Genomic DNA, 27933 nt, shown 5'->3' on the forward strand with positions numbered 1-27933 from the left:
TGGTAATAACATCCAGGACTTCACTGCCACTTTGAAGCGGTGATATAAAACATTATGAATGATGAGCTTATAACACATTATATCCACCACTGACAATCATTTCTAAACGTTGACATGCTGTCATGCATAATTATGGACCTTCATAAAAAGTGTTTTTAATAACCTGAGACCAAACATAACATTATTTATGAAAACAGCCGCAGAACTTTGGACAAGGCCAGTCTTAATTTCCAACAAAGCGTCCGTGAGGGAACTTCCTGCGTCGGCACTCGAGGAGGAGACGCTGACAATCACTGAAAAGTCTGAGAAAATCTTCCCGCCTGGATTCACCTTCCTTGCCGGCGGCGGTCAACTTGTTTTTAATTCAGAGTTTATGACAGTTAGGAGAGCCGCAACCCTCGCTGAGAATAATAATAATAATAATGCTAATCATACAAAAATGACACAAACCAAATTACTAGTGAGGGACAGCCAGAGGGGGTGGGGGGTGGGGGGGCGGCTATTTAAAGCAGCGGGAAAAAGTCTGCAGGAGGATCCTGGTTGATGAGGGGCCGGTGAGCGGCGGCGCCAGCGTGGGCTGGATGTGATGTGACCCGACTTGACAATGAATGCAAGCGGGTGGGTGGAGGGAGGGAGGGAGGGAGGGTTACCATAGTCACGGCCGCTTGGCACCACGTTCTCCACCTCCAGGGTCCACTCCCCTCGAGGGTCCTCGCCCCACGAGTGCGTGGTCATGAAGGCCCAGTCGCTGAAGCCCTCCGAGGAGAGGTCGTTGGGCCTGAGAGGGAGACAAGAGCAGGTGTGTGTGTGTGTGTGTGGGTGGGTGTTGATTTACACCGACGAGCAGGCTGGCGGGAGAGTGTGTGTGTGTGTGTGACAGTGGTAAAAGAAAACAAACACAAAAGAACACCTTTGGTGTTTGTCGCGGCGTGAGGGAGGCCAGATATGTGTTGACGTGTTGACGTGTTGGCACTGGGTGGTGTTGTGTTGTGTTGTGTTGTATTGTGTACCTGGGGAACAGCAGGGTGGAGCGGGTGCCCAGTGGGCTGACCAGGTGCATGGCCAGCTTCCCCCTCTGGTTGTGGGACAGCGAGAGGCGAGCCTGCACGTGCTCCAGGGTGCTGACGTGCTCGGGCCGCCCCCAGCAGGCGTCCACGCTCTTGCTGAACACCAGCTTGTTCCCGATGTCCCTGCAGGTTGGACAGGTGGTGGTGGGTGGGGTGGGGTGGGGGGTGTGGGGGGCAAGGGGAGTTATTGTTAGATGCCTGCAGGCAGGTTGGCACAAAATTCTCTTGTAAATCTACAGGAACTGAACAGCTGAGACCAACCGAACCCCAAATGCTGGATCTGGGAGCAGAGCGGCTGGGAAATGACTCAGCTTGGCCCCACACGCCTGAGTCATAGATTTTTATGAGCTTTTCAAAGCAGTTTGGCCTTTTCATCCAGTTCACTAAGACTGTGTAAAACCGCCAACGTGGGTGACGGTTCGTCCAGTTCCAGGAAGTCACTCCGCTTCAGACTTCTCCTCCTTCTGCAGCAACACTGTCGTTTCTGTTCAGCCTCTTCTGTTCACAGGCTTCTGATTGGCTGGTGTGTCTGATGAGATTTTGCCTTCATTCACGATTTTTCATGCAATGAATCATGGAACAAACAGTCCTCCCAGTGAGTTGCTGGTTGTTCTGCCTCCCTCTGGAAGTGCAGACTGTTCAGTGACAGCCGAGCACGAGGCTTCATCTTCACCACTGCTGTTTATTTGCCTCCATATTTCCACTGTAAGACTTGACGCTAAGTTACCTGCGCTACCACGTCCCCAATTGACAAAAATTAGAAAATAATTCACATGAGGATTTTAGAATGAAATTAACATGATTGAAATCATCTCCCAGTGGAGAACTGGAAAATAAAAAATGCCCCCACTTTGCTTCACGGTCCCCTGTTGGTGAATGTGCAACAATGCGTATGTCCCCTGTTGGATAGGTAGATAAGTACACAAACGCACGCGCTACTGACCTTGGCTCTGTGAGCATGGGCTGAATGCACTGATGCTGAGGCGCAACCGTGGTCCAGTTCAGTGCCAAAGCCACTATCGCTCCTGCATCCAGGAGCCCATAACCGTAGGAGTGACTCACTGTGGAGGAGAGAGATGCAGGGGGATGAACAGAGCAGAGCAGAGGAAGCTCGGCGGGAGGCGTCGGCGTGATAACGTGACCCCAGAGAAATCCATGAAACGTCATCCAGCCACTCGGAGCGGCGCTGAGGTGCAACGTGTGTCGCGCAAACATGTTGTGGATCAGTGATCTCCTCCTGGAAGTCTGCTGAGCGTGCCGGCGTTTCTGATGAAGAAATTAAATATCTGAAGCATTTCTCTGCTGTGTGTGCCAGTGGTTGGGGGAGGGGGGGTTAGCGTGACAGTAGCTGCGCTTCCATGACATGATTTTTGCTGAATAAAAGCAATATTTCAAAAATTTTCGACAAAATACAATTGTGATTTGCAGGTGTTTCCACTGAGTGGTGCGAAGCGAATAAGATGTAATTCTCGTAAAAATCTCATTACGAGAGATTTTTTTTTACCAGGATTACGTTTGCTTTTGTTTGTTTGCATTTTTTTTCTCTTTAATTATTTGTAAAAAAAATAATAATGTGCCATTTTCACTGGTCAGTGAACAGGTCACGTGACATCGTACGTCACGTCCACTGACATGTAACTGCAGAAAAAGTGTTTCCCTCTCTACGGATACATGTGAAAAACCACCTCATGAGAGCGTCAAAAGCTTTTAGCCACATTTGAGAGTTTTTTTTCCAAGTTTAGCTGCTTGCGTCACCAGTTTTTTTTATTGCCATATTTAGATTTTGCGCAATTCTAGGGGTAATGGAAACGCAACTAGAGGCAGACAAATTAAGAGTCATTCAGCCAGCCAACCAGCAGCCTTAAGCTGTTCCGCAGCAACACGCAGGTCAGGTAAGTTTTCCACCCTGCTTTGAATGCGCTGCAGCACGGTGGAAAAATTAGCTACCTTACACGGAAGATAAGAGGCGTTGAGCTCCTATCGCTGCTGCAGCGCCGGCTGAGGAGTTGACGTGTGCCGTTGTTTTGCCGGCTGGATGAGCAGGGAACCTTATCGGGAAGAATAACCCTGAGTGCGCAGCTCTGCTGTAGCTGCAGCTTCCTGCCTGACACAACGCTGGATTTATTGCTTTTACGGAAATCTGATTCAAAGTGAAATAATGTGCCCGGTGTTTCGAGCAGCAACGCAAAGCCTCCATCCAGCCTCGCTGCTCTGAGGAATTAGTCAGAGGAGAAACCAGGCAAAAAGTTCCGAAGGGAATTTCTTTCTTTCTTTCTTTTGTTTTAGTTTTTTTTTTTTCCCGGTTTATGCTGAAAAATTATTTGCAGGGAAGACATGTAAAATTCACTGGAATGTGAATATTCTTGTGAAATCTATAATAAAAAAAAACAACCCCCACAGTGATAGAAATGGTAGAAATTACTGACACATTGCTGTGGCACCTCCTCAACATTTTACTCCTTCCAAAAAAAACATCAAAAACATGGTAGCAGATTAATTCAAAGGGGAAAAGTGTTAAATAAAATATACAGATGATAGAAAGCATAAAACAAAAAGCCAATAATTGCTTTTAGTCCAAACGTACCCCTGACCCACTCATCAGAACCACAAACCTATACAAGAAGGAATCCCTTGCATTGTGTGAAACTCACACACTGTGTAACCGTCAGGGGGAAGAAAACAAGAAAAAAAACAAAAAGTGAGAGCGTGCAGAACGGAGATGTTGAGAGAGCGAGTATCCAAGGATTTGGGGAGAGAGCAGAGAGCAGGGAGCTTAGAAACCCAGCGAGAGGAGTTATTATTGTGCACATTACGTGCACAGCAGGGAGAGCCAAGCCGTGTTTACTCTGGGAGGGGTTGCCGTGCAACTTGATCAAATTTGAGCTGTCCGTTACTGCAAGGTTAAAAAAATAAATAAAAAAAATCCCAGCAGCACCAGCAGTTCCCTCCGTGTCCTGACGTGAACTCTGCAGCAGCGTTTCTCAACTGGTGGCTCGCGGAGCTGATTTGATTGGTTCACGGTTTTAGTGGCCAGTTTCCGTTACTTTAAAAAAATAGAAGAAAGAATTTAGGTATGTGTGTACACACACACACACACACACACACACACACACACACACACACACACACACACACACATATATATAGATATAATATATCTATATATACACACACACACACACATTTGTATGCATATATATATTTTTTATAGAGAAAATGTTGGCCATTTATTTTGCAGGACACACGATTCAATTCAATCATTTCAATAATTTATTTTCCAGACATTACAGAAAGTTGGCTTAGCATTTTAATTATGTGGAATCATTTCCAGTGCTGTGGGGAAACCTCAGGTCGCGACTTCATTATCAGGAAAATAATCGTACACACTTGGATGTCCACAGTCGGCCACGTACCTCGGCGGCCCACTCCGTTGGTCCTCCAGTCCAGAGCGCTGAGGTGTCTGGGTTGGGACGTCCTCACCACCAGGTGCTGCATGTCCCTCCAGGTCAGGTTCATGCTGCACGGAGCAGAGCAAACAGCGTTGGCTGGGTTTCCTCTGGCCTGTCCCCCGGCAGGTGTCACCTCTCTGTTCTACACTTGCTATCCGTTACGAGAAACGCGTCCTCGTTCTGGCTGACCTTAAACAGCAGGACGGAAGCGGAGGGAAAACTACAGGGAGGCGCTGCGAGCCGGGAAATGTCAGCAGTCTGGTGACACGGCTGAAATCTAAACCCGGCTGGAGCGAGAGCAGATCTGCATTAATGAAATATACTACGGAGTCACGGAGTCACGGAGGAGGCCCCCGGGGGCGAGGGATGTGCCAGTCAGCCGCCGCCGCAGCAGCAGCAGCAGCAGCAGCAGCAGCAGCAGCAGCAGCAGCAGCAGCAGCAGCAGTGGAGTTATATGTAGCAGAGGTACATCATCAGTTATGTGGTGAAATGTCAAAGACACAAACACAGTGCGACAGTGATAGTGTCGAGTCCAGGCCAGCACCAGGTGACAGTCTGTAATCAGATCTGGGACTCAGGAGAGGCTGCGTGGGGGCGCTCATTTCTTCCTGTCTTTCTTTGCGGGAGTGGATTTATTAAAAAGGCTTCGGCTCAGCGTCGCAGAGGTGATGCCTTTCAGTCGGCGGGCGAGAGGGGAAGAAAACTTGCCGGTTGTGGGTTATGAGATAATCAAACCGTGAATCACGCCGGTGTCACGGCCCGACACAAATAGAAACGCGGCTCGGCATCAGCGTTCTCGCGTCCCACCTCCATTTCTGCACGCGCGCTTCTTATTAATGGACAAGATCCCTCATCGACAGAGAGGGACGGAGAGAGAGAGAGAGATGGAGAGAGAGAGGAGGAGAGAGGGAGTGATAGAAAATTTATTATGAAAACATGACGCGAGATTGGGAAGGTGGAAAAAAAGACAGTGTGTCTATTAGATGAGCCTATCTGGAGGTGAAATTCAGAGTGATGCAGCAGCAGCAGCAGCAGCAGCAGCAGCAGCAGCAGCAGCAGCAACAGCAGCAATGATGCTGTCAGGACAACGAGGAAGTCAATCTCACTCGGCCGTCAGTGAAGGAGGTCCTCCCCCGGTGATGTCACGAGCAGGCGGGTGGGGCAGTTGGAGGTACCGTAAGCTAAATATTGGATTTGATTGGCCGTCTGTGGGCTGATCCGAGGTGTGGCAGCTGAGGCGATGGTCGGGGGAGGGGCTCGCTGCAACCAGACACCAGCCAGGACGCAGCCATGATGGAGGAGACAGTGAGGACGCAGGGGGTCCCACCACGTCCCTGAAGGGGGGGCTCTGAACGTGTGCGTGTGTGTGTGTGTGTGTGTGTGTGTGTGTGTGAGTGGCTGCTCGGCTGTCTCGCTAATTAAGCGTCGTCGTCTGAGGAGACGGCTCCAGATCGCACGCAGCTCTGCTGCTCGACGGTCGCATTAAAATGCCATCATGTGTAGATTCCCCCCCCCCCAGACTGAATTCATTTTACTCCCGATCGCTCCGGGCGACAAACGCTTTTTGTGCTTTTTCTTTTTTTGTGTGTTTTTTTTTTTTTTGCCTTTTCTGTTTCACTCACTTGGCCTCCAGAGCCAGAGCGATGATGCCGGCAGCCAGCGGAGCCGAGGCCGACGTCCCCGTGTGAGAGTCGGTGCATTTCTGCCTCAGGTCGGTGGTCACCTTGGAGACGGGAGAGGACCGGGCGGGGAGAGGAGAGAGAAAATGCAGAAATAAATAAAATATCATGCAGAGGAGGAAGGAAGGATGGTGTGCGAGAAGAAGACAAAGACGGTGACGCCTGCAACAACCAGAGAGAGAGCGAGTGATCGTCTGCGGCCCCCAGCTCACAGTGGGGGGTGGGGGGGGGGCAGCGGTCGAAGGTCAGCGAGATCAGTGCGGCACAGGCCAGGTGGCGCTGGCGAGCGCTCTGCCTCTTCGGCCTCTTCCCCGGAACTAATGGAGCCCGTCTGGGTCATCAGAACCGGCACCGAGCCAGAGGGCAGAGTGGGGGTGGGGGGTGGGGTAGTGTGTGTGTTGGGGTTCTGGTGGTCAGCAACTCCTGGCCTGACAGATTGTGCCACTAATGACCAGGCCATCATGTGGAAAAAAATAAAAATCGGTGATGCAGTGGTCAGTGCTGCCGCCTCACAACAAGAAGGTTGGGGGTTCCATTCCCGGGCCTGGGGCCTTTCTGTGTGGAGTTTGCATGTTCCCTCTAAATTGCTATCTGACGGGTGGATGAACTAATTAGACTACAACTAGTATTACACTTTTACACCTTTGACTCGACAACCTCGAGGTTCAGCTCAGCAACTTGGAACAAAGGTTTTATACTTTTCTTCTCTCCAGTTGTCTACTTTTCGAACTTTTCTGACACCGATGCAGCTGATCCACGTCACCGATTTCCTTATTTTATTTCTTTTTGCGCTCCGTGCCGGGCAGTGAACTGACTGGAGGCAGTCGCCAAGTGTGAGCCGACAATGAAACAGCAGCTTAAGAGGTTGTTTTTTTTTGTTTTTTTTTACAAGGGAACAACGGAAAGCGATACTTGCAACTCGCAATTTAGGTACGTGCCGGGTCTCGAGGGCGGCGAGCAATGTGGCGTCTCACAACGCTCTCCGTTTAATTGAACATCTGGAGATGTTTCGCGCGAGAGATCACCAGCGGTTCCTGCTAACTAACGGGGGGGGGGGGAACAGGCAGGAGCGGCAGCAGCAGCGCCAGCAGCAGTGGCGGCTCTGCGCTGCAGTTTCATCGCCCTTAAAATAGAAAAAAAGAGCTTTTGATGGACAACAGCTTTTGCTCATTTTTCACTTAGTGTATCGGCATCACTTTGGAAGATCTCTAATTTCTAAACAGCACATTGTGAGAATCTTGAGGGTTTTTTTCTATCATCAGTAAACTATAAACTATTTCACCTTTAGAACAAAGGCTGAGCACCCGAGCAAAGTGTTAGTTATACTGCGATATCATTATGACCATTTCATTGATACTCATTGATCGGAGCTGCAGACGGTGGATCAGCTGATGCTCACCTGGTCAGAGCGAAGCTGCCCGACGCTGACTGACAGTCGCACCAGAGCAGCGACAGCGCAACATTTCCAAAGCGGCTCCTAATCAACTGTTTGATGGCTTGTGTTTTCCAGCCTGCGGCACGCCTCTGGTGTATTTCGGAGGGGTGTGGGGGTGATGGTGGCGGTGGTGGTGGTGGTGTTGGGAAGGAAATGGCAGATTTATGGATGTTTTATGTTATTGTGCGTCCCTGCAGCGAGAGCCTTTCTTCTGCTGACAGGCAGCTTGATGGCAGCGCGCGACGTCTCTCACTGTTTGTCAGCGTCGCGCTCTCTGTGTCGTACATCAAACCCTCTGATCCTGACAACTGGATGCCTATTGGTGATTTGTGCGAGGCGAGATTAATGTCGACTTTGGCTCAGAGAAAGAAAAAGATTAAAAAAAAAAAAAGAAGAAGAAGAAGAAAAAAAAAAAAAAGGCTCCGTTCATTCAGATGTAGCCACGTCAACTTGGAGCTGACTGATGTTGGGCTAGTTTTTTCCTTGGCTTGCACATCTGAAGCAGAAAGATTGAAAAAAACAACAACAACAACATGTGTGTGTGTGTGTGTGTGTGTGTGTTCTAATGTGACATGAACGTGTGCGTCACCCACTATCTGTTTCTCTCCGGGGTTGCCCGAGCTGAAGGTGGTGGCCAGGGTGGAGGAGCAGGGCTCGCTGTACCACGGCACGCTGCCCGACTGCGTGGTGCTGCTGATGGACAGCGTGTAGATGCTGTTGGTGTAGCCGTCGCAGTTGCAGTTGTCCTTCTCCCGTCCGCCGTTGCCCGAAGCCCACACGAAGATGGAGCCCAGCCTGCCGCGACCCTGTGTGGGGTGCATATGCATATACACATAAATATTTTATTTTATGAACACAGCACCAACAGACTGGAATACATGACCTTAAATTCATGACATCGTATTTTCAAGACTTCTCCGTTTGGTTATTTTACAGTTACTGGTCCTTGGATGGGTTGAGTAAGTATTTTGTTTTCCTTTTCGAATGATATTTGTTGCTTGAGGTGGGTTGATGAGATATTTTCTCCTCGCTCCTTGCTTTGAACTGATTGCTCTGCTTGTTATTTAGGTATGGTTGTGTATTGATTCACATTTTTACTTCATTTTGTTTTTATCTGTAGCACTCTGAGATTTCCTCATGAAAAGTGCTTTATAAATAAAATGTATTCTTCCTATTATCATTATCACTACGGTTGGACTCTTCTCTTCCTCGCATGTATATATTGCAATCGATTTGTTCGACGAGGAAAACCAGATAATGCGTCTCGAGGGGCTTCGTCCTTGCTAAACTTGGAAAATGAAAAACATGGAGGACGTTTGTGGTCATTTGGCTGCTGACTGGAAGCGCAGCAAGAGAAGGTTAAGTGAGAGCGGCTAACAAGGGGTGCTTGAAGTGTGATAAATTGCCTCCGACAAAGGCGTTTGTGCCGAGGCGCCTTGTCACTCGTGTCACTTGTGTTCCTTCGTCTGGAAACAGCGCGGCGCTTTAGGCACAGCTCTTATTAATACATCATGATGTCAGCCACTTATTGCCGCGGAACATCGCGAAACAAACAGCGGAAATGTAATTACGAAAACGCACTGGGGCTAAACAGAATTTCCCAGGCCTGATATCTGCCAGTGACAATGCATCGCTCACACGTGCAGTACAAGAGACACGCGATGCGTTCAGACCAGCTCGTTAGAAAAGCTGCAACCTCGAAGTAACGAGGAAGCTCATTTGTCCAGGGAGGATCGGGCTGCTGCTCCTGCGCCTCCTCGGCGCTACCCACAAATCAATGGGGCCACACTTGAGCAGAGGGCGCACCAGCGCCGCTGTCAACATGTTCCAGTGGTGAAAAAGCCACTGCACATTTACAGTTCTGACCAGCGCCGTTCGCCCACGGCGTTTTTATGGGGACTGCTTAAATTTCACTGCACATTTTGAGGGCAGCGGTTGCTTCTCTGTCGCTCCTGACCTTGTTGCGTCTACACGCGGCTGACAGCGGCGGCCCGAGGCGGCCCGAGACCTAGTGATTGTCCCCAGACGTGGAGCTGGAGACGGAGTCAGAGGGCGACAGTCAGCGTGCGGCTGCCAGCGTCCTCCAGGCTGCCAGTGCAGGACCTCACAGGCCTTTTCATTTATTATTAACAAAAACTTGGAAAAGGAACTTTCCGTTTAGCTTTGGCTCAAAAATACGATTTTTTAATCTAATTAATTCCGTCTGATTAATTCATGTTTGAGTTGGTTTTGCGAAGCGCTAAACAAAACAAAGAGACTTTTTTGTATTTCCAATTTCCCATTTTTCTGTTGAACCGGAGGCGCAAGCTGTCTCTCTGAAGGTGATCAAACAATTAAGGTGATTGTTTTCATTAAAGTGGCAAATCAACAGCGCAGCGCTCGTTTGACATTGTGCATAAAGTCTTTTCTTCAAATGCCTACTGGGTGAACTGGGTGGGTGGAATACAAATTTGACAAACGCATAGGGTGGAAGGGAGGGACAGAGAGAGAGGGAGAGAGAAAGAGAGAGGGGGAGAGAGAGAGAGGGAGAGAGGGAGAGAGAGAGAGAGAGAGCAAAAACAACCAGTTGGAGGCAAGCAATTTACAATTAAGAGTCAGTGAAAACAGAAGTAAATCATTCTTAATCTTCATTTCTAATTTAGACTCATGTTTAACCTCAGATTTGAGAAAAAACAACCACCACCAGCAGCAGCAGCAGCACCACCACCACCACCAGCAGCAGCAGCAGCAGCAGCACCACCACCACCAGCAGCAGCAGCAGCAGCAGCACCACCACCAGTAGCACCACCACCACCACCACCAGCAGCAGCAGCAGCACGCAGGGAGAGCATCTGAGGGAATTTTCGATTACCAAATAATTTCCCGAGAGGAAACCCGTTTTTGCGCAGGCCGAGTGTTCTGAGTGAACACATGGCGAAGCACCGCTGACATTCACTGTCTGCAAAACCAATTAGCCTGCGGCGGGCCGCCCAAGTGGCTGGCCGGCTTGTCAACAAGGAGGCGGTGGGCACGGCCGGCCCGTGGGAGCAGCTGGGGATCCGAATCAATACATTAGAATTACCTCCTTGCGGTCGGACTGCCGTGTTAAACTAGTCAAGCTGCATTTCAACACCGCCGTCTGTCTGCCATCATTTATGTGGAGGCTGCCGGAGAGCCGGAGCCGACACGGCGGAGGGAAAACCCCACCGCGGGGGCCTGAGCATCAGGAAAACAAACAAGCTTTTGGTGGAATGTGGTGCTTCACGAGGATCAATGTGGCTACAAAGGAAGATAAGGAACCATGAAAAATGGAATTCCTCCAACCAGCCTTCGACCCTGCAGGACAGAAGATCCAAGCAGCCTGATGTGTTTGTAATTTATGGCATCAAAACAGCACGTTTGGAGAAGAATCTCAGCCTGGTTGTTCAGAAAAAACAGCTGTGCTGACTTTGTGCGGACAAGATACAAAAAATAAAATGCTAAACTCTCTTTTTTAGCTCTGAATACTGACATTTAAAGATCCAAAGTGTAATTTTTTTATAAGAAAGCCTGGTATTCAAGGTAGCCTGACAGCGCATTTCAGGCGCTGTCAGGCTATATATCGGAGAACTGTTCGAAGGGTGGGAAAACCTAATGACTTAGATTATATTTTATTATATTATTATGTTTTATTATATTTTATTTTATTATATTAATATTATATATCAAACACTTCTCATCAAGCCAAATCTTACACACTGGACCTTTAAGAGTCTGTGGTTCTCTGTTGGCTCTTCTCAAGCAATACAAAATGTAGAAAATCAACTAACAGAGATGGAAACAATCACTTTGGCTTTTAACAAGCTTGGGCGAGAAGGCCGATGGCAGCAGAATGACTCTGCAGCGGCGGAGGTGTGTATGTTTTGCGGGCTGCCGAGGCTCCCCGGAGAACGCGGTGTGAACGATGGAACAAACGGAGAAGAAGAAGAAGCAGCACAGTGCGTCCTGCCTCGTGCCCCGGCTGATGCCGGCAGCGAGACATAAAAAGGTTGAAGTTGTTAGCCGGGGTGTTTGGTGGCGGGAGGGGAAGCTGCTGCAGAAACGCTGGGCAACTGCACTTGTTAAAGACTGTCTGCCTGCCTGGACTGTCTGTCTGACTCTGCCTGCCTGACTGCCTGCCTGGAAAATCAATATAAGTCCTGTCACATCAACACCTTCACTGTATGAGCTGTGTGTGTGTGTGTGTGTGTGTGTGTGTGTGTGTGTGTGTGTGTGTGTGAGTGTGAGAGAGAAGGTGTGTGTGTTTTAAAAACAGTTGTTGCAGGAGCCTTTTCTCCAGCTCAGCTTTGCGAATATCACATTCTGAACTACTGTTACACACACTTGCAGAATAAAAAAGGGAGATCCATTTTTCATATTACCTCCCTGCATCCCGATCTGACATGTGACCTCAGTTCTGCGACGGGGGAAAATAATCTTCCACTTTTTTGGGAGTAAATCTGCAGCGCCGGCCGTCTTGAAGCGCCGGCTAATAATTCCTTGGTCCCCCTGCTCGGTGAGCGTGTGTGTGTGTGTGTGTGACCTGAAGCAGCCTTTGCTGCGACTCGCAGAGAGCAGACGATAGCACTTCAGTGCCAGAGGTTATCTCGCTGGCAGAAGGACACACGCTGAAGCAGAAAGGTCCGGCTGCGTCGCTGTCAGGCAATTTCTCCTCGCCGACACGCTGCGATTTGTAGGTGATTTGGCAACCGGAGTGGGTGACGTTAAGAGATTTTCTTCTCCGGAGCCGCAGTTTCACCCGATTATACACTAATCACCGCTGCCTTTTGAATGTAACTGTTGTTCTGCTTCGGCGGCCGCTAATCGTTTTCTGTTCTCGCGGCTCGCATTCATCAGCGGCCCTCTCTGTAAACCTCTTTTGATGCAGCAGGCGGAGACATTAGAGAAGAGGTGATGTTGGTCATGGACGCTGTGTTATGCTCTTTAATGTCTTTGTTTATCCAGCACTTAAAGCGCTATTCAGAGCGTGATTTCCAAAGTCACTTTGGGTTCGTCCTCACCTTGGCAACACGCCCATACAAGACCGTTCGACAGAATTCTCCAAGAGAAAAAAAAAAAAATTCTCTTTTTAAACTGGAAACCGATCTGAAAAAATACTGATCTCATATTTAAAAAAAAAGGCTTAATCTTAAGCCTCTTAGCTTAGCAAAGTGACTCAAATATTGTGAACATCTTAAGTAAATTTCTTCGATGACAATAAAATCCTCGTCTCAACTAATGCCTGAAAGGAAAATGAAAGTTTGGACCTGTTCAAATCAGTTTAATTGCTTGAAATGCTCCTCTACAGCAAACTGAGCCACAGTGGGCCTTAAATGCTAAAAGGCTACTTTTAAGATGGTCAAAGCCAAACTAATTGGATGGCTTACCATGCATTTCCCCAAATCCTTATCCCAAATGAAAAAAAAAAAGACTCACAAAAGCACATGGCAACAAAACTAAATGGCAAATAATATTTTTCTTACACTTTATGTTTAGAACCAATTTAAAGCAACAACAAAATATACCAAGATCATTCATTCATTCATTCATTTTCCATACCCGCTTAGTCCCGAGCTCAGGGTCACGGGGGTCTGCTGGAGCCTATCCCAGCTGTCTTAGGGCGAAGGCAGGGGACACCCTGGACAAGTGGCCAGTTCATCGCAGGGCCACATAGAGACAAACAACTATTCACACTCACATGCACACCTACGGACAATTTAGAATGTTCAATTGACCTCACATGCATGTTTTTGGAGTGTGGGAGGAAGCTGGAGAACCCGGAGAGAACCCACGCAGACACAGGGAGAACATGCAAACTCCACACAGAAAGGTCTCAGGTCCGGAATTGAACCCTCTACCTTCTTGCTGTGAGGCGGCAGCGCTAACCACTGTGCCACCGTGTCGCCCATACCGAGATCATTTCTGTCTTATAGAGATGAAAGGTGGATTTTGCATCCGCTGAAAATAGCTAAATATCACTTTGTGTGACGCACGGGCCAGACAGGAAATGAGCAAACTTTCAATAAAAGAGCCCTTTAACAGCAGCAGTAGAAGCGGCACTGCTCAATTATAATTAGAGGGAAAGAAAAATCCCTGCAAAATTAAATGTATTATTATTATTTTTTTTAAAGAAACAAGAAAACAGAAATAAATTCAACGCAACAAGCTGCCAGCCAAACCATCTGCTGTTGTCACAATCATATCTAAATACAGACGCAATAAATAGCAGGAAGAAGCCAAAACTGTGTGAAAGACTTGAAGGAGCGGCTCTTATTGAGACAGTGAGGCTGCGAGGAGGAGGAGGAGGAGGAGGTGGTGGTGGTGGTGGGGTAGTGATGAGCTGATGAAGAGTGTGAGTGCAGCTGTGCTGCGGCTGACCTGGGTGATTCCCTGCAGGAAGGCCTCCTTGGCCAGCTTGGCAGGGCCGTCCAGTGACTTGCCATCGTCCTCGGGGCCCCAGCTCGCACTGTAAATATGGATGTGCTGGGGGTTGAGGCTGAGGGAGTGGGCCTCCACCACATCTGTCACCTCGCCGTCCAACATACGAACCCCTGCAGGCGGGGGGTAGGGTGGGGGTGGGGGTTTGGGGGAGGGTCATACAAACATACAAATAAAATCAGGCATTGCAGAGAAGCCCAGGGCTAAACACGGCATTAGATTGTTGGCAGGGACACCCCGTACACACCAATAGACAATGCTAACAAATACATGGAAAAAAAAATACATACACATATATATATACATAGACATACATATATGCACACATACTGTGTGTATTATATTATATGAAACGTCAACTTCGGGAAAGTTTTTTCTCACTTTTTGTTATTGGACAATTGTTTTGGTATTTGAAGAATACTACCAACTACCATGCGGATAATCATGACCACTCTTCTCTATGGCTGCAAGGCCATAACTTTAAGCATGCGGCCTCATGATGGGCACCTACTGTTGTCTAGGCTGGCTAGAGGAGCAAATCACCTTGATAAATGGCACCAACAGGACGCCATGAGCAAAGTTTGTGACTGGCAGACAACCCTATACTATTATAGATTCAGCCATTGTATTCAATGCGATAATAATAATTCAAAAAAAAAAATTCAATTTTATTATTTATTCGTATATTTGCATTTTTTTCCTGACCTCCGTTGCGCCCCCTGGTAATCCCCACTGGATTAGGCAAGTAAGTAAGAGAGAGAGAGAGAGTGAGAGGGAGAGAGAGAGAGAGAGAGAGACATGTAAAGTGACGCAGGAAGAGCGGAGGGATGACAGATGGGAAAGAGAGATAGTGCATGTCTAGAAACCTGAAGGGAGGGGTAGAAACACAACGTGATGAGGAGAGAAACGCTGTCATGCTACGGCTGAAACAAATCATCCTTTCAGAAGAAGGAAAAAAAAACCTCAACAAAAAAAAAGGCCTGACAAGAGTTTCAGAATAGAACAGACAAACACACACACACACAAATCAAACTTCTATTTGTAATGAGCACGAGTAAAGAAAAAACCAACGAAAAACACACGCACACACAAACCAGAGCTGCAGTGGATGCTTGAACAGATCTGACACCGTGCAGCAGTCACACAGTCGCTGACGGCTGTTTTCTTGGCCACAATCTGAGGCCACGTTTGGAGAAATAAGCCAGAAAATATAACGATGCGCAACGGGAGGGAGTGGGGGGTGGAGGGGTGGGGGGGAATGTAGGGTGGGGGGCGGGGGTAGGAGGGGCCGGGGGAGGGCGCCACACATAAACAGACATTAGAAGAGAGTTAACGGAGTCGATCTGCACCAGTCGCCCCCCCGCAGGCGAGCGCACGCCGCCGCCTTTCATCACACCTGGCCGAGCGTTTGAAGCCTTGGCACCTCAGATCAACTCCCCCCCAACACTAATGGCTGGAGAAGGGCATGAAATGAAGCCGCCGCACAATAAAGGTCCATTACGGGCCGCCCCGCGTGTCGGAGGGCGACCAGATGACAGACGACGTCCAAATCAAGTCCAAGGCGATCCGTCAGCGGGTGGAGGGGGCAGGGGGGAGGTGGAGGCGGGTGGAGGTCGTTAGTGAGCGGAGGCAGCGCTGGAATGTAGTTGTGTATCAAGCAAACGCACACCACCACGGCAGATTAAAGACAGTTTCTGGCGAAGTGATCGTTAAGCAGTGGCGCTTCTTCAGCGGTAATTAAAACGGAGCGAGCGAGCGAGCGAGATAAAAACACACTCCAAACTATTTTCATCATGGATTTGAAGCTCCGTGGTTCCTTATTAAGTCGCTGCTGTGCCAGTCCCCTGCAGCTACACTGCGTTAAAGGTGGCGGGAAGAAAAGTGGCGTGTGTGTGTGTGTGTGTGTGTGCGTGTGCGTGTGCGTGCACCTGACTGCGTTTAAAAGTGGAGGGAAACAGAAGGTTGAAAGAAAAAGCAAGTGTGGGAGGAGGAGGGGTCAATTAAAGCTGTTAAACACTTTCTTAGATCCAATTTACTGTTGGAAACACACACACACACGTTTTTCTCTCCGTCTTTCAGGGGACTTGAATTTATTTTTTAGTCTATTGTTGAAGTTAACCCCAATATACTAAAATTAAAAAAAAATAACTACATCTCAATCCTTGTTCATAGCTTCTGAAATATGATTGACTCATTTCAAAAGAGAACAAGGGGCAGTGGATACATTTGGATATTTATGATAATAGCCAGCGGCTGTTTGTGTGAGGCATGTAATACCAACCAGCATCTGGAGTTCAAACAATGTGTTATGAGTCGACGGGAGAACGCCCTGTTTTGAATGCGTCTTAGGACGCATTCTGTTCGCCGGCTCTCTCTCTCGCCCTCTCGCTCTCTTCCTCTCGCTCCTCCTCCTTTCTATTCTGGAGGCAGCACCTGAGGTGAATTAACCTGGAGGCAACCAACCTGATAAAAGGAGGCGGACCAGCGGGAAACGGGGGGCCCCACCGCAGCAGCAGATTCTCGGGGAGTTACTCTCCCCGAGTGGTTTACTTTGTTTGGGGTTGAGCGCTGGCACAGGTTAGCGTGCTGGGCATTTATTACTTTAGTTTGTTATTTTAGTTTGGACTGGGGATCGTCTGTAGTCCTGTTTTCGATCCTTTATTAGGTAAGTTGTTTTAGGCAGTTTATGGGGGTTGGGCTGGGGCGACGGCCAACAGCGTGGCTGGCTCAGACCTTCCCCCTCTTTTGTTTCTTTTGGCCGGGGTCTCCAGTCCTTTTTGTTTGTTGGGGAATTATATAATTTTATATAATTATATATAATTAAAATATGGTTATTGAGAAATAAAACCTTTTTTTTGCACACTTGAATTGTTTGTGGTGGCGTCCCTTTTTTTTTTAGATGTTCGGTCTTCTAATTGGTTTGAGTTTATCCGTTGTGGCCGTAACACAATGAAAGAAACAAACATACATTGTGGACCCCAAGACAGAACACACAGCATTTGACATATGACATAAAACACAACAGGACACAAAATGTCAGACAAAGCAGTTTTCCTCTAAACCTGAGCTTTCACCACAACACTGAATAACAGGAAGCAGGAAGGGTGAAGACAAGTGTAACTACTACTACCACTACTACTACTACTGCCACCACCACCACCACCACCACCACTACTACTACCACTACTACTACTACTACCACCACTACCACTACTCCTCCTCAAAACGATATCCTCAGTTTGTTAAAAACGCATTCCAGTCCTCAAACAAACGACAAAATCCCTGAAAAACACACGCGAACTGTGTTTTTGGCAGCGACTCACAGTTGTTCATTAACACACGCCCGCCCCCCTGCACACACACACACCTTCCCACGGACACCAACAGATCCACCAAAGAGTTCGTGATGAGAAGGAGGGCGGACGCGAGGCCCCCGTGGAGAGATGGATGGTAATGAAGACAAAGAAGGAGAGTTAGGAGGAGCATCTGCGAGCGGGAGCGCCGAGGCTCCGCTGAGCCTTGTTGGCCGCCGCCGCGTCGTTGACAGATTGTTTGGTGACGGGGAAAAAAAAAAGTTAGCGAGGGAGCGCTCCGATCCAAGCGGACGTCTCGGCCTTCCTAACGCACATCTGTAAATACAGACTGACGGCTCCGTCTGGGAGGACGTGCGGTCCCGACCCCGGAGGCCCCGCCTGGTTCCTTCAGTCGATACAGAAAACTCAAGATTGCTTCCTCAATTTGCAACTTCAATGAAACGCTTTGGGAAGAAGAGCGGGAGGCAAAGTGCCCAGGGAAAGTTGGCACTTTGCTCGCCGCAAAACATCTGAGTGAGGAGAGGTGTGAAATTGATTCCCGTTTGATGAGGGAGAAGCGCTCCTTAAGGATCTATAATCTCTTTATAGGCGTGGAGACGCAGCAGAAATAAGCCAAAGCTTTTTGTCGAAGGCGGCGACGGATGGCGGGGTTCTTCCTCGCTCTCACTCGAGCAGCCGAACGACAGGAGCCGATTGGCTGGATGTGATAAATCAGCAGCAGCCGCTGCTTTTCTCTGAAACTGGCTTCATCAATTAGCACGTGTGCTGTAGACCTCCACTCCTCCCGACTTTGTGGAGGGCGGCGCCGCATTGTAGCGCATCCAACAAAACGACTTCTCAATCAAAGAGCCACTCACCTCCAATCTTAGCGTTGTAGGCCACGCCCACCCCGCACACGCCGTTGTTGGCTGCGGCCGCCACCTCGCCGGCACACCGGGTCCCGTGTCTGCGGAGGGGAAGGCGACACAGAAATTAAAAAAGGAAAAGGAGGCAAACCCTGTTGAGCTCCGTTTTTATTTAATTATTTTAAAAACACTGTCGGCTGAGGTGATGCTAAAAATACACCTCAGTCAAAAGCGGAGAAAGAAAAGGAGCCTGTTGTGATTCGTTGTGCCGAGGCGGAGTGCACCAGAAGAGGCGCACACACACACACACACACACACACAGACACACAGACACACACACACACACACACAGACACACACACACACACACACACACACTCTTTTGAACCAAAGGGACTGGCTTGAAACAAACAAACAAACAAAAAAAATCCTTGTATTTTATTCTTATATTGCAGATTCACAACAAAGGACACCTCGTGGAAATTAACATGCGAGGTGAACAGAGAGACCAGACCAGCCTCTTTTAAGTCGCCAGTTATTCATTTAGACACAAGCGCACGGAGAACAGCAGCCTTTGTGGGGACGGTGTCCAATGAGTTAGAAACAATGAATGTAATTCACTCACAACTGCCCCTTGATCATGTGATGACAGAATAAGCAGAGTGAGCCTCATGTCCGATGTAGCTGGGGTTGAAGAAGACCGGGGCGATGTTTTCTACTTTGCTTCCACATGAGCCTGGATCAGCAACATTTGGATATGAATCTGGTAACAGTTGCAGGGTCGGCGGCTTCCTTCAGCAGCTCCGCCCCTCCAGCGAGACCAAACACACCCACGCACTCGCACACTTTCTGAGGGTTCGGTTGCAGATTTCTCAGGAAACAATCAACACTTTCACTTTTGATGGGCTTGGATATTCTGTTTTAGTAGAAGGTGAGGTCACATTTCAAAGTGATTTTTCAAAAGGAGCTGCTCGCTGCTGCCTGTGAATTTTTAATAGCAAATAACGCCGTGTGCCAAGGATAAGCTGGGAAAAATACCTTTTTTTTGTGTGCGTGTTTTTGAAACACATCAATAAAACACAATGCCTTTGGTAGATTCTGCTCGTCCTCAGAGAGTCTGTGCCCTTCTCTCGACTCCATTACTTTTTTAACATGTCTAAAATCAATCCACTGTCATTTGGGTTCTGGGTATTGAGTCTTTCAATCAGACTTCGGGAAACCTGAGCGAAAAATACATATACACAAACGATGCCTAAGCCATCAACATCTCGACTCCTCCTGGCTTCAGGCCAAGCCAAATAAAATGAACCTGAATAATTTAAAGTGTCTGTCCGATACCTTCATGTCTTGGGGTTTGTGGAAGGAAAGCTATCGCTTCAGCTTCATTCATTTTTCATTTGAATACCCTCCAGGTGTGTCTAAGAATGAGGCTGGACGTGGACTTGAACATGATGCAACACTGAGGTTGGAAGTGTGGTCAGTGTCTCGGACGTGCAGAGGTGGTGCACGTCAGGACAGGGAGAACCTGACAGAGGTGGCGTGAGGTTTGATTGCAGAGATGCTGCTTGGTTTCTATTGTGAGACAATGCTCAGCTCATCAATGTCAAAAGCTGCACGGCGGTGTTGCACAAAGGGCATCAGAGAACACAAAGGCTCCTCTGAAATGGATGCCGCGCACCAATAACCCCTCCAAACCTGCAAGGCTTGTCTTAAGAAACCATCTCTGTACGACTCCAGGGCTGTAAACTCCTCACGGCTGATCTGAAGCTCCTCCGTTTGACTGGGAACGAGTGGGATCAAAATGTGAAGGGATGGAGAAGGAGCTCAACAAAGGTCCCCAAGTGCAGAGATCCAATTAGTGGCGGTTCCCATTCGCACCTGTCTCTTAGTGAACATCACGGCAAAAAAAAACATTCTAATTATGCATTGTTTTGAAGCAGCTGAGGATGATTTTTTCCCCCCTCCCTTCCTCTCACTCATCTCCTACTCTCTTTGATTATGAGGCGGAGGACAAAGTTGTTTCTCAGGGTCAGAGCGTGGCGGCGCCTCCAGCTGGGATTCTGATTAGACTCGGTGCAGCGCTGTGATATATTAGACACCCACTAATTCTCCAGCGTGAACATTTTAGCAGGGGATCCCCTGCTGCGTTCTTCCCGGCTCCTCCTTTGTTGTTCTCTTTTGCTCCTTCAATGTCAGGATTTAAAAATCCACACAATGCACAGAGGGGTAAAAACAAGGAGGTGGAATGGCAATTAAATGCAGTTTGGATCCTTCTCGCTGGCAAAATGCTTATTAAAGAAGCCGAGCTGTCATAAAGCTAGGAGCATCCAAGTAATTGTCGTGCCAGTTATCATCTGGCTGGACTGGACTGGACGTATTAAAAATACGGGAAGGACCTTGGCACAACATATGGCACAGTGCGATGCATCACTAACGCAATTAAAATGTTACCGCAGCCATCAAAAGGTTAAAGTACGGGTGTTTTAGTGCCGAGAAGCTCTTTCACATTGCACAAACTGAATCAGTTGGAGAAAAGTTAAAGGTTCCTTCGGGAACATTTTTTAATCAAGATTTATGAAGAAAAGCCTTTTATTTGAGCTTTATGTGACCATTTATCAGAGAAAAGTACAGCGTCGAGGCAGAATAATGACTCCACCATGACGACCACAATTCGCATGTCACCCACATTTATCTCATTGGGGGGAAAAAAAAATCAAGTCGAGGCATCAGCTAAAGGCAGTGGGTGTCGGCTATTTAGATTCCAGATGCAACAACCTCTGTAACGGCAGGCGGCTCGGCCGGAATTCTAAGTGGCCCGCGGACCTTTTAGTATGTCTCTGTTCAATCAGGGCAGCGGAGAGGAACCGACCTGCCCACTCATTACATTTTAGCGCCTCACTGTGCGCCTGACAGTAACTGGCTGACTGAACGCCGTTATGAGACCATCGACACCAATTTATCATGTAATTACGAGCACAAACGGTGCAGGCCGGCTGCTGACTGGAGACCTACGCTCATTTTCAGCCACGTGCATCTGACTTCATCTGAATGGTGAAGTTATGCTCTTCCTCCTAACAGCCAGTGCCTCCTGGAACAAAAACAATTTAGCCTATAATGGGATAAAGTCTAAATAAAAAAAAATAAAAAAAATCAATTTGAACACTTACTCCACAGTTTAGTGCCAGCTCCGCGCAGGTCTTTCTATTTAATGGGCAGTGATCCAAAGGGGGCGCTTGTTTATGTTGGATCGACGTTTAGCTACATTTGTACAGTGAGTCAGACGTCACATTTCCCTTTTTTGCTCGCCGTTAATCTCCCTGTGCTGGAAAATTGACTTAGCATACATAGAAGGAGCCCTAATTTCTAATGAGAACATATTCTTTCACTTTAATTTAATACACAGGCGAGAGAACATCCAAACGTCAGCACTGGGCAAAAATACACGCTGTTTGCAATCGGGGCAAGCCAGATGGCTTGGCCCAGATTGCTACATGCTTGGGCTGTGCAGATATTTGCAGATGAATTGCACTGCAAATAGCAGTATTAGCAATTCATTATTTGGTTTAAATAAGAGGAGATTTATTCTTTTTTTGCCTTCAGAAAAAGAAAAATCCTTGTGTTTGATATGTTCTTTTAAAAATATATTGGTCTGTTCAAGTCTGATGCAGCAACAACCCCATTTTCTACCTGCAGCTCGTCACTGCAGTCTCATCCACAGCACTGCGAGCGGGCTTTTACACACCACATGTCCAATGCTGGGATGCCAGGATTGGATTTTGCCATTACTGACAAAAAGGCCTGAGAAAACATTCAGGGAGTGGTTGTGCATCCCAAGATGCTGCTTTTCCCCCCCCAAAACATCCCAGCACGTGCACAGGACATGTGTGTGTGTGCGTGAGAGTGGCCTTGGTTGACTTGCGAGCAGGAAAGCCAAGATGTGCCAGAGTGGACAAAGGGAGTTGGAAATGAAGCCGCAATTTATGTGTCAAATGCCCATGAAATTAAATGATTTCTCATTCCCCGAGCACTGTCATTCAGCCTCCCATTTTAATCACATTGGAAAAGGCAACACGAGCACCAACTCGCGGCGTGCAACTATGTTGCTGGAATTGATGGATGTGATCAAATGATATGTGTAAACACAAAAACGGGAAATTAAAATAGTGATTCGTCATCTGGGGGAAGGCGAGTCACAGTAAATAAATCATTAGTGTGAGTCAGAGATTGGCAGAAGCTACGAGCTTGGTCCAGGCGACACGCTGCGGGCACAAGAGCCAACAAAGCTTAAAAAAAACAGAGATTAGAAAAAAAAAGCTGCTTCTGAAACGGATAGATGCTCTACTCACACAGTCAATGTGACCTCCCTTATCTTATCGAAAGAAGAGAGGAAAGAGTGCTATTGTGAGGTAATGCTTTTATCTCTCATGACCAGCAGCACCATTGGTCAAGAAGGGCGCTGCCGCTTCACTGGAAGAAAAAAACCCAAACAGCAACAACCAAGAAAACAATGTTCCAGCGCCCCTGTTTCTCTCGGGAAATGGTGCAATGCAACCCCACAATGTACTCTTCATTGCTGCAGTGGAGCTCTTCCATTAAAAATGTATAATCTCACCGAGTTTGACACTCTTGCACTACCTAAAAATTCGATCCAAAAGTCATTCTCGAAAAGGGAGCGTCCAACACGCACCCTGATCCTTGAGTGCCAGTGCCTGTTTCACTCACCTGGCTTTCAGAAGTCCTTTAACTCAGATCTTCTTTTGGAAGAAAAAAATAACTAGTCTAAGACCTTGGGTGAGACGCCGCTGCCACAGCAGCCACGGAAAAACAGATTAAAAGTTTATGTCGGCGTTGTATCTCAAGAGGCAGAGTATCTGCACAGATCCTCTTCCAGTGACATGCTGTTGCTCTCGCTGAAACCTTGGGGACAACCGTGAGATTGATTCAAACTAAAATTACTGCTTCACAGTTCTCTGCCAGCTAATTAAGTCGCCATTTCTATTCATGCCTATCCAGGTTCGTGATATATGTCCTAATAAATGGGAAGATTTGTCACATGGTGCAGCAACAATCACCTGAGGATCCACTGCAGTCTAACCAGCTTGGGCAATTACAATAATTCAAAGTGGCATGAAAAAAAAAAGATTAAAAGAAAAAAATGAAGAAAAATCTCTGCAGGGGGTCTGCTGGAGCCTGTCGCAGCTGTTATGGGGCAAAGGCAGGGTGACACCCTGGACAATAAAACACTTCATTGCAAGGCCACATGGTAAGATGAACAACTATTCACACACACACACACACACACACACACACACACACACACACACACACACACACGCACACGCACACGCACACGCACGCGCACGGCACGCACACGCACGCACACGCACGCACACGCACGCACGGCACGCACACGCACGCACACGCATATACGGTGTGTGTGAAACTTTAAAAAGCCACACATGCCTCAGACAGCTTTTGCAGGCTGAGAGGTACTGCGCCTCCTGATGAGTAAAGCAAATCTCAGGTGAAAAATGGGAAGAGTAAGTGCTCATCTGGGGTGTCTGACTGAATCACTTCTTTGCCTGGTGTCACAGCAGATGAGCCAGAAAAGAACATCATATTTCAGAGCTGAGATGATGAAGTTCCACATTAGAAAATATGAATAAATTAAAAGAAAATACAAAACACAAGCAGATATTTAAGCATTTATGTTCACAGATGGCGGGACCACACGCACAATCTGGGGTATTGAAATGCGATCTCCAAGTGCATAACTAGTGCGATCAGTCTCCTGGCGTTTGCTTTGTTGGTTTCTATCTCTTTTTAAAGGGAATAAATGAGGTCAATTCTTTGGAGTTTGCCAGAAGGATTTAGCTTTTTTTCCCCTCCACTGCTGAGCTCAGCTCAGCTCGGCTCGGCTCGGCTCAGCTGTGGCCTCCGGCTGCTCTGTTTAAATGGTTACACTGGAGGGTGAACTGATGTTCTCCACAGTGTCTGGTCCAAAGCAGAGGGGCGACAGCCATCACAGCAAAGGTGGCGATGCACAGTGCGAGAGAAATTCTGCCAAATCCCAGTTTTGTTTTATTAGAACACATACGGTACAGTTCACAATCTAAATGGGTAATATCTCCAGGCACTTTGGAGGCTATACGACACAACAAAGTTATAGAAGCTCGGCATGTGGAAGTGGAGGGATGAAGCATAATTGTACCTCGAGAGGACATTATAATGTTGAGTATAGTGTCACCACTGAAGTAAACACAATCAGCTAATAGAGTCAGCAAAGGACTGCGACCTCAAAAAAGTCCCCAAAAGACGCCATGAAAATGCTACTGTTAAAAATGTACTTTGCTTTTTCGCTCAGCCAAAAGACCACCCGGCACAATAACAGTGCCAGAGGAGTCGAGTTTTGGAGTAAGCACTCTGTCAACATTACCTCTGAAAAAGAGTGGCTGGCTGTCTGGAAAATAAACACACCATCCATAGCAGGGTAAACAAGATGATAGGAGGCAGAGCACCATTAGTAAGGGTTGACTGAGGGTGGCAGCTTTGTGAACAATAATTGATAAAGTCTGTATAAATAGTGCAGGGCATTCATCTTCATCTGCAGCTTTGTTTCGCTACTTTGAGAGTGGTCAGTCACAGAATCCTAAGATGACATCACTACACTTCTTTACCTGTTAAATTGTGACATCAAGTCCACGACTTGACAGCATATTCTTTGTTGTTGCCTGCTCCAAATCAGTTCATCACTGACAATCATCAAAGACTCTTGGCGCCTGACACAAGAGCAGAAGTGAGTGTCGTGAACAGCCTCCTCAGCAGTGCTGATGGAGCCGAGCTGGTAACTGCTGTGTTTAACACTGAGCAGAGGTTGCAGGGCGGGAGCATCGTCTGTTCCTTGACTTTTGCCCCCTCCAGTACGACTTGTCCTCAATCCTTAAGTGACTCGGGCTCATTAGCTCTCTATGCATGCGATGCATTAAGCAGCGCGACTGTGAACAAACTAAGAAACAGGAGGCCTGCTCTGATTTGCATAAACTTGCAGGGACAAAGGCTTTCGAAGCTTCATGTCTGGCACCAGTCGGCCGACGGCACAACACTTTCATTTAGAATTTAACTGCAATGCCATTCCCCTCTTTTGCTTTCGCAGCCTCAATTCAAATTAGATTTGTTTTCTTTCAACTTAGCATGGAAAGCACTCCGCAGGGACACATTATATAATGCTGTGCACTGTAGTGTTTAACTCTAGAATTAGCAATTTTGCAGATTTAATGAATACTTTTAGAGGAAAAAGTCACAATTTATAATATCTAGTCAGTAGGGAATGACTGGCTGGTTAGAATTAATGATTTATAAATTGGTATTATTACGTATGTATGTTGGAATTATATACACAGTTCATCATTAGAAGTTTTGGAAGTACCTTTGCAATAACCTGAGTTAGGTTACCAACTTTTCCTCTGAATAAGTGAAGGACTTTCTCAAAACATTCTGGCACAAAGGACGCCTGCTCAACCTTGACTAATATGGCCGCTACGCTACAGTGAGTTGGACTCAGGCATTTATGAGGAAGAAGAGAAGAAAAATGAATAAAGACAAGTAGAAAATACAGAAATGTCGTGGTCAAAACAACTCCTCAACTCTGAAGTGACATCTCGAAATAACACAGCACAGAGTCTGGTTTTAATTCTTCACCAGAAGTTGAAACTCTGGGGAGAATCAGAGACTCGCAGGTGATGTTGATGCTCTGTTAAAGGAAGGACTGTTAGCCAGCCAACCCTTTTAATGATTTCTCCTAATGGAAGTCTATTACTTTTTCTCCTTTGGCTCTTCCTTTCAGGAGCTGCCACAGCCAATCATCTGCCTCCATCCAACCCTCGCTTCTGCATCCTCCTCTCTCATACAAACTGACTTCATGTCCTCTTTGACTCCATCCATTGATCTCCTTTCTGCTCTTCCTCCAGACCTCCTGCCTGCCAGTTCCAACCTCTGAATCCCTCTACTGACAAATTCCCTGTCCCTCCACTGGACATGTCCAAACCATCTCAATCTGGCCTCTCTGGCTTCATCTCCAAAACACGCACTGTCCCTCTGATGTACTCACTGATCCTGTCCTCTCGTTTTCGACCGTTGTTTTCTACACCTTTCCTTTAATTCTTTTATCGCACATCACTCCTGACACTCCGTCAGTCCACCCGTTCCAACCTACTGGCACACGCTCCACCACCTCTCTTGAACACACGCCGTTGCTCTGGACTGTTGACTCGCAGTACTTGATATCTCCTCCACTTTCTTTATCTCCACTCCCTGTCACCTCAGCGTTCCACTCGGCTCCCCCTCATTCACCCACAAGAGTTCCGTCTCGCCACCTCTGTGGGTTTTGTTCCAGCTGCTCCCTGCTCTCACTACACTTCACAATGTCATCTGCAAACATCACAGTCCATGGAGATTCCTGTCTAACCTCGTCTGTCAGCCTGTCCATCACCATGGTGAACAATAAGGGGCTCAGAGCTGATCCTTGATGCAGTCCCGCCTCCACAGTGTACTCCTGTCACACCTACAGCACACCTTGCCACTGTCTTAATGCTCTTAGACAGGTTGCGAAAAGTCCTCTTTTCACTGCTGTGTGTTTCATGTTGATGCATTTTTCTTCACGTTACAATTTATTTTAGATTTGGCAGTTGCTGTGTGAGACCCTCGTAAAATAACACAAAAATAACTGAATAATTACGAGTGTTGTAAATGAAAACATTATAAGTGGGGGACTTTAGTTGTAATAATATGCTAAAAAATTAGAGGTTTCGTGTTTAATACCTGATTTTTATAGTTATCCTGGCAACCATTCGCCCAAAACTGCAGGGAGGACAGCAGCTAGCCGAGAACAGCCGGAGTGAAAATGTTAGACGAGGAGCAGAAAACAACACCATCTTTCACAGCAACCCCCACACTCCTTCCCAACAGGTAAACAACTTCTATCACCTGCCTCGTATGTGATGGAGGATCTTAGGAAATGAAAAAATGCTCTGCTGCCATTTTAGAATTGCTGCTTCATTCAAAGCCCACCATCAGTCTTTGAAAGATTACACATGTAGGAGAAGAAGTTCGTCACTTTAAGCCCCCTTGGATGGGTAGTTATAATGTGATAGGAATGCAAATCTCTTCTTCACTGAGTTGGATGATTTGTGGAGGACCATGAAATGAATAAGTGTAGTAGGTCAATTGAGCACTCCAGCGGCCTGCTCCTTAATTAGCGGATAATGAAATTAAACTCAAGATGTGTGGCTGGTACAGTAAGCTGCGTGTGTGCATTTACCATCCTGACAAACCGCATCACTCTTTCAATGGCGAGAGAAACAAACAGCAATGCATCACCAGCGGGAGGGCCGTGGAAAACACTTCCTTTGGACTTTCTCAGTGGCGTCAAACAGATTAGAAAATGTTCCTGTTCCTTTGTCTATGATGTGCTAAAGGACGCGCACACACACACACACACACACACACACACACACACACACACACACACACACACACACACACACACACACACACACACACACACACACACACACACACACACACACACAACAACCAACAAATTTCTGACAAAGAGCGTCCCTTCAAAGAGGGACGGTAAAGGTGTGTGGATCTCAGAGCTCTCTGAAGAGTTTCCCCACAAGGCTGCTTGGCCTTAAAGGAGAAGTTAGAG

At 47.4% G+C, this 27933-nt stretch overlaps 1 protein-coding gene across 1 annotated transcript in view; it reads right to left on the reverse strand.

Moving 5' to 3' along the window:
- Nucleotides 1-598: 598 nt before the first annotated feature.
- The window catches only part of LOC142904231 (furin-like), a gene marked incomplete at its 3' end in the record, with an annotated part of 70188 nt that continues 42853 nt past the window's right edge, over nucleotides 599-27933 (reverse strand). The window contains exons 7-14 of the mRNA XM_076050202.1: nucleotides 18237-18325; nucleotides 14006-14178; nucleotides 8224-8436; nucleotides 6139-6239; nucleotides 4481-4584; nucleotides 2011-2128; nucleotides 1011-1190; nucleotides 599-778 (exon numbers count right to left, since the gene is read on the reverse strand). Of these exons, the coding sequence (XP_075906317.1) occupies nucleotides 599-778; nucleotides 1011-1190; nucleotides 2011-2128; nucleotides 4481-4584; nucleotides 6139-6239; nucleotides 8224-8436; nucleotides 14006-14178; nucleotides 18237-18325 (1158 nt within the window). The remainder of the gene's footprint in view (nucleotides 779-1010; nucleotides 1191-2010; nucleotides 2129-4480; nucleotides 4585-6138; nucleotides 6240-8223; nucleotides 8437-14005; nucleotides 14179-18236; nucleotides 18326-27933) is intronic.

This window comes from Nelusetta ayraudi, unplaced genomic scaffold (assembly GCF_046127955.1).
Source record: "Nelusetta ayraudi isolate G7.1 ecotype Tasmania unplaced genomic scaffold, CSIRO-AGI_Nayr_v1 ptg000125l, whole genome shotgun sequence".
In the NCBI taxonomy this organism is placed as follows: domain Eukaryota; kingdom Metazoa; phylum Chordata; class Actinopteri; order Tetraodontiformes; family Monacanthidae; genus Nelusetta; species Nelusetta ayraudi.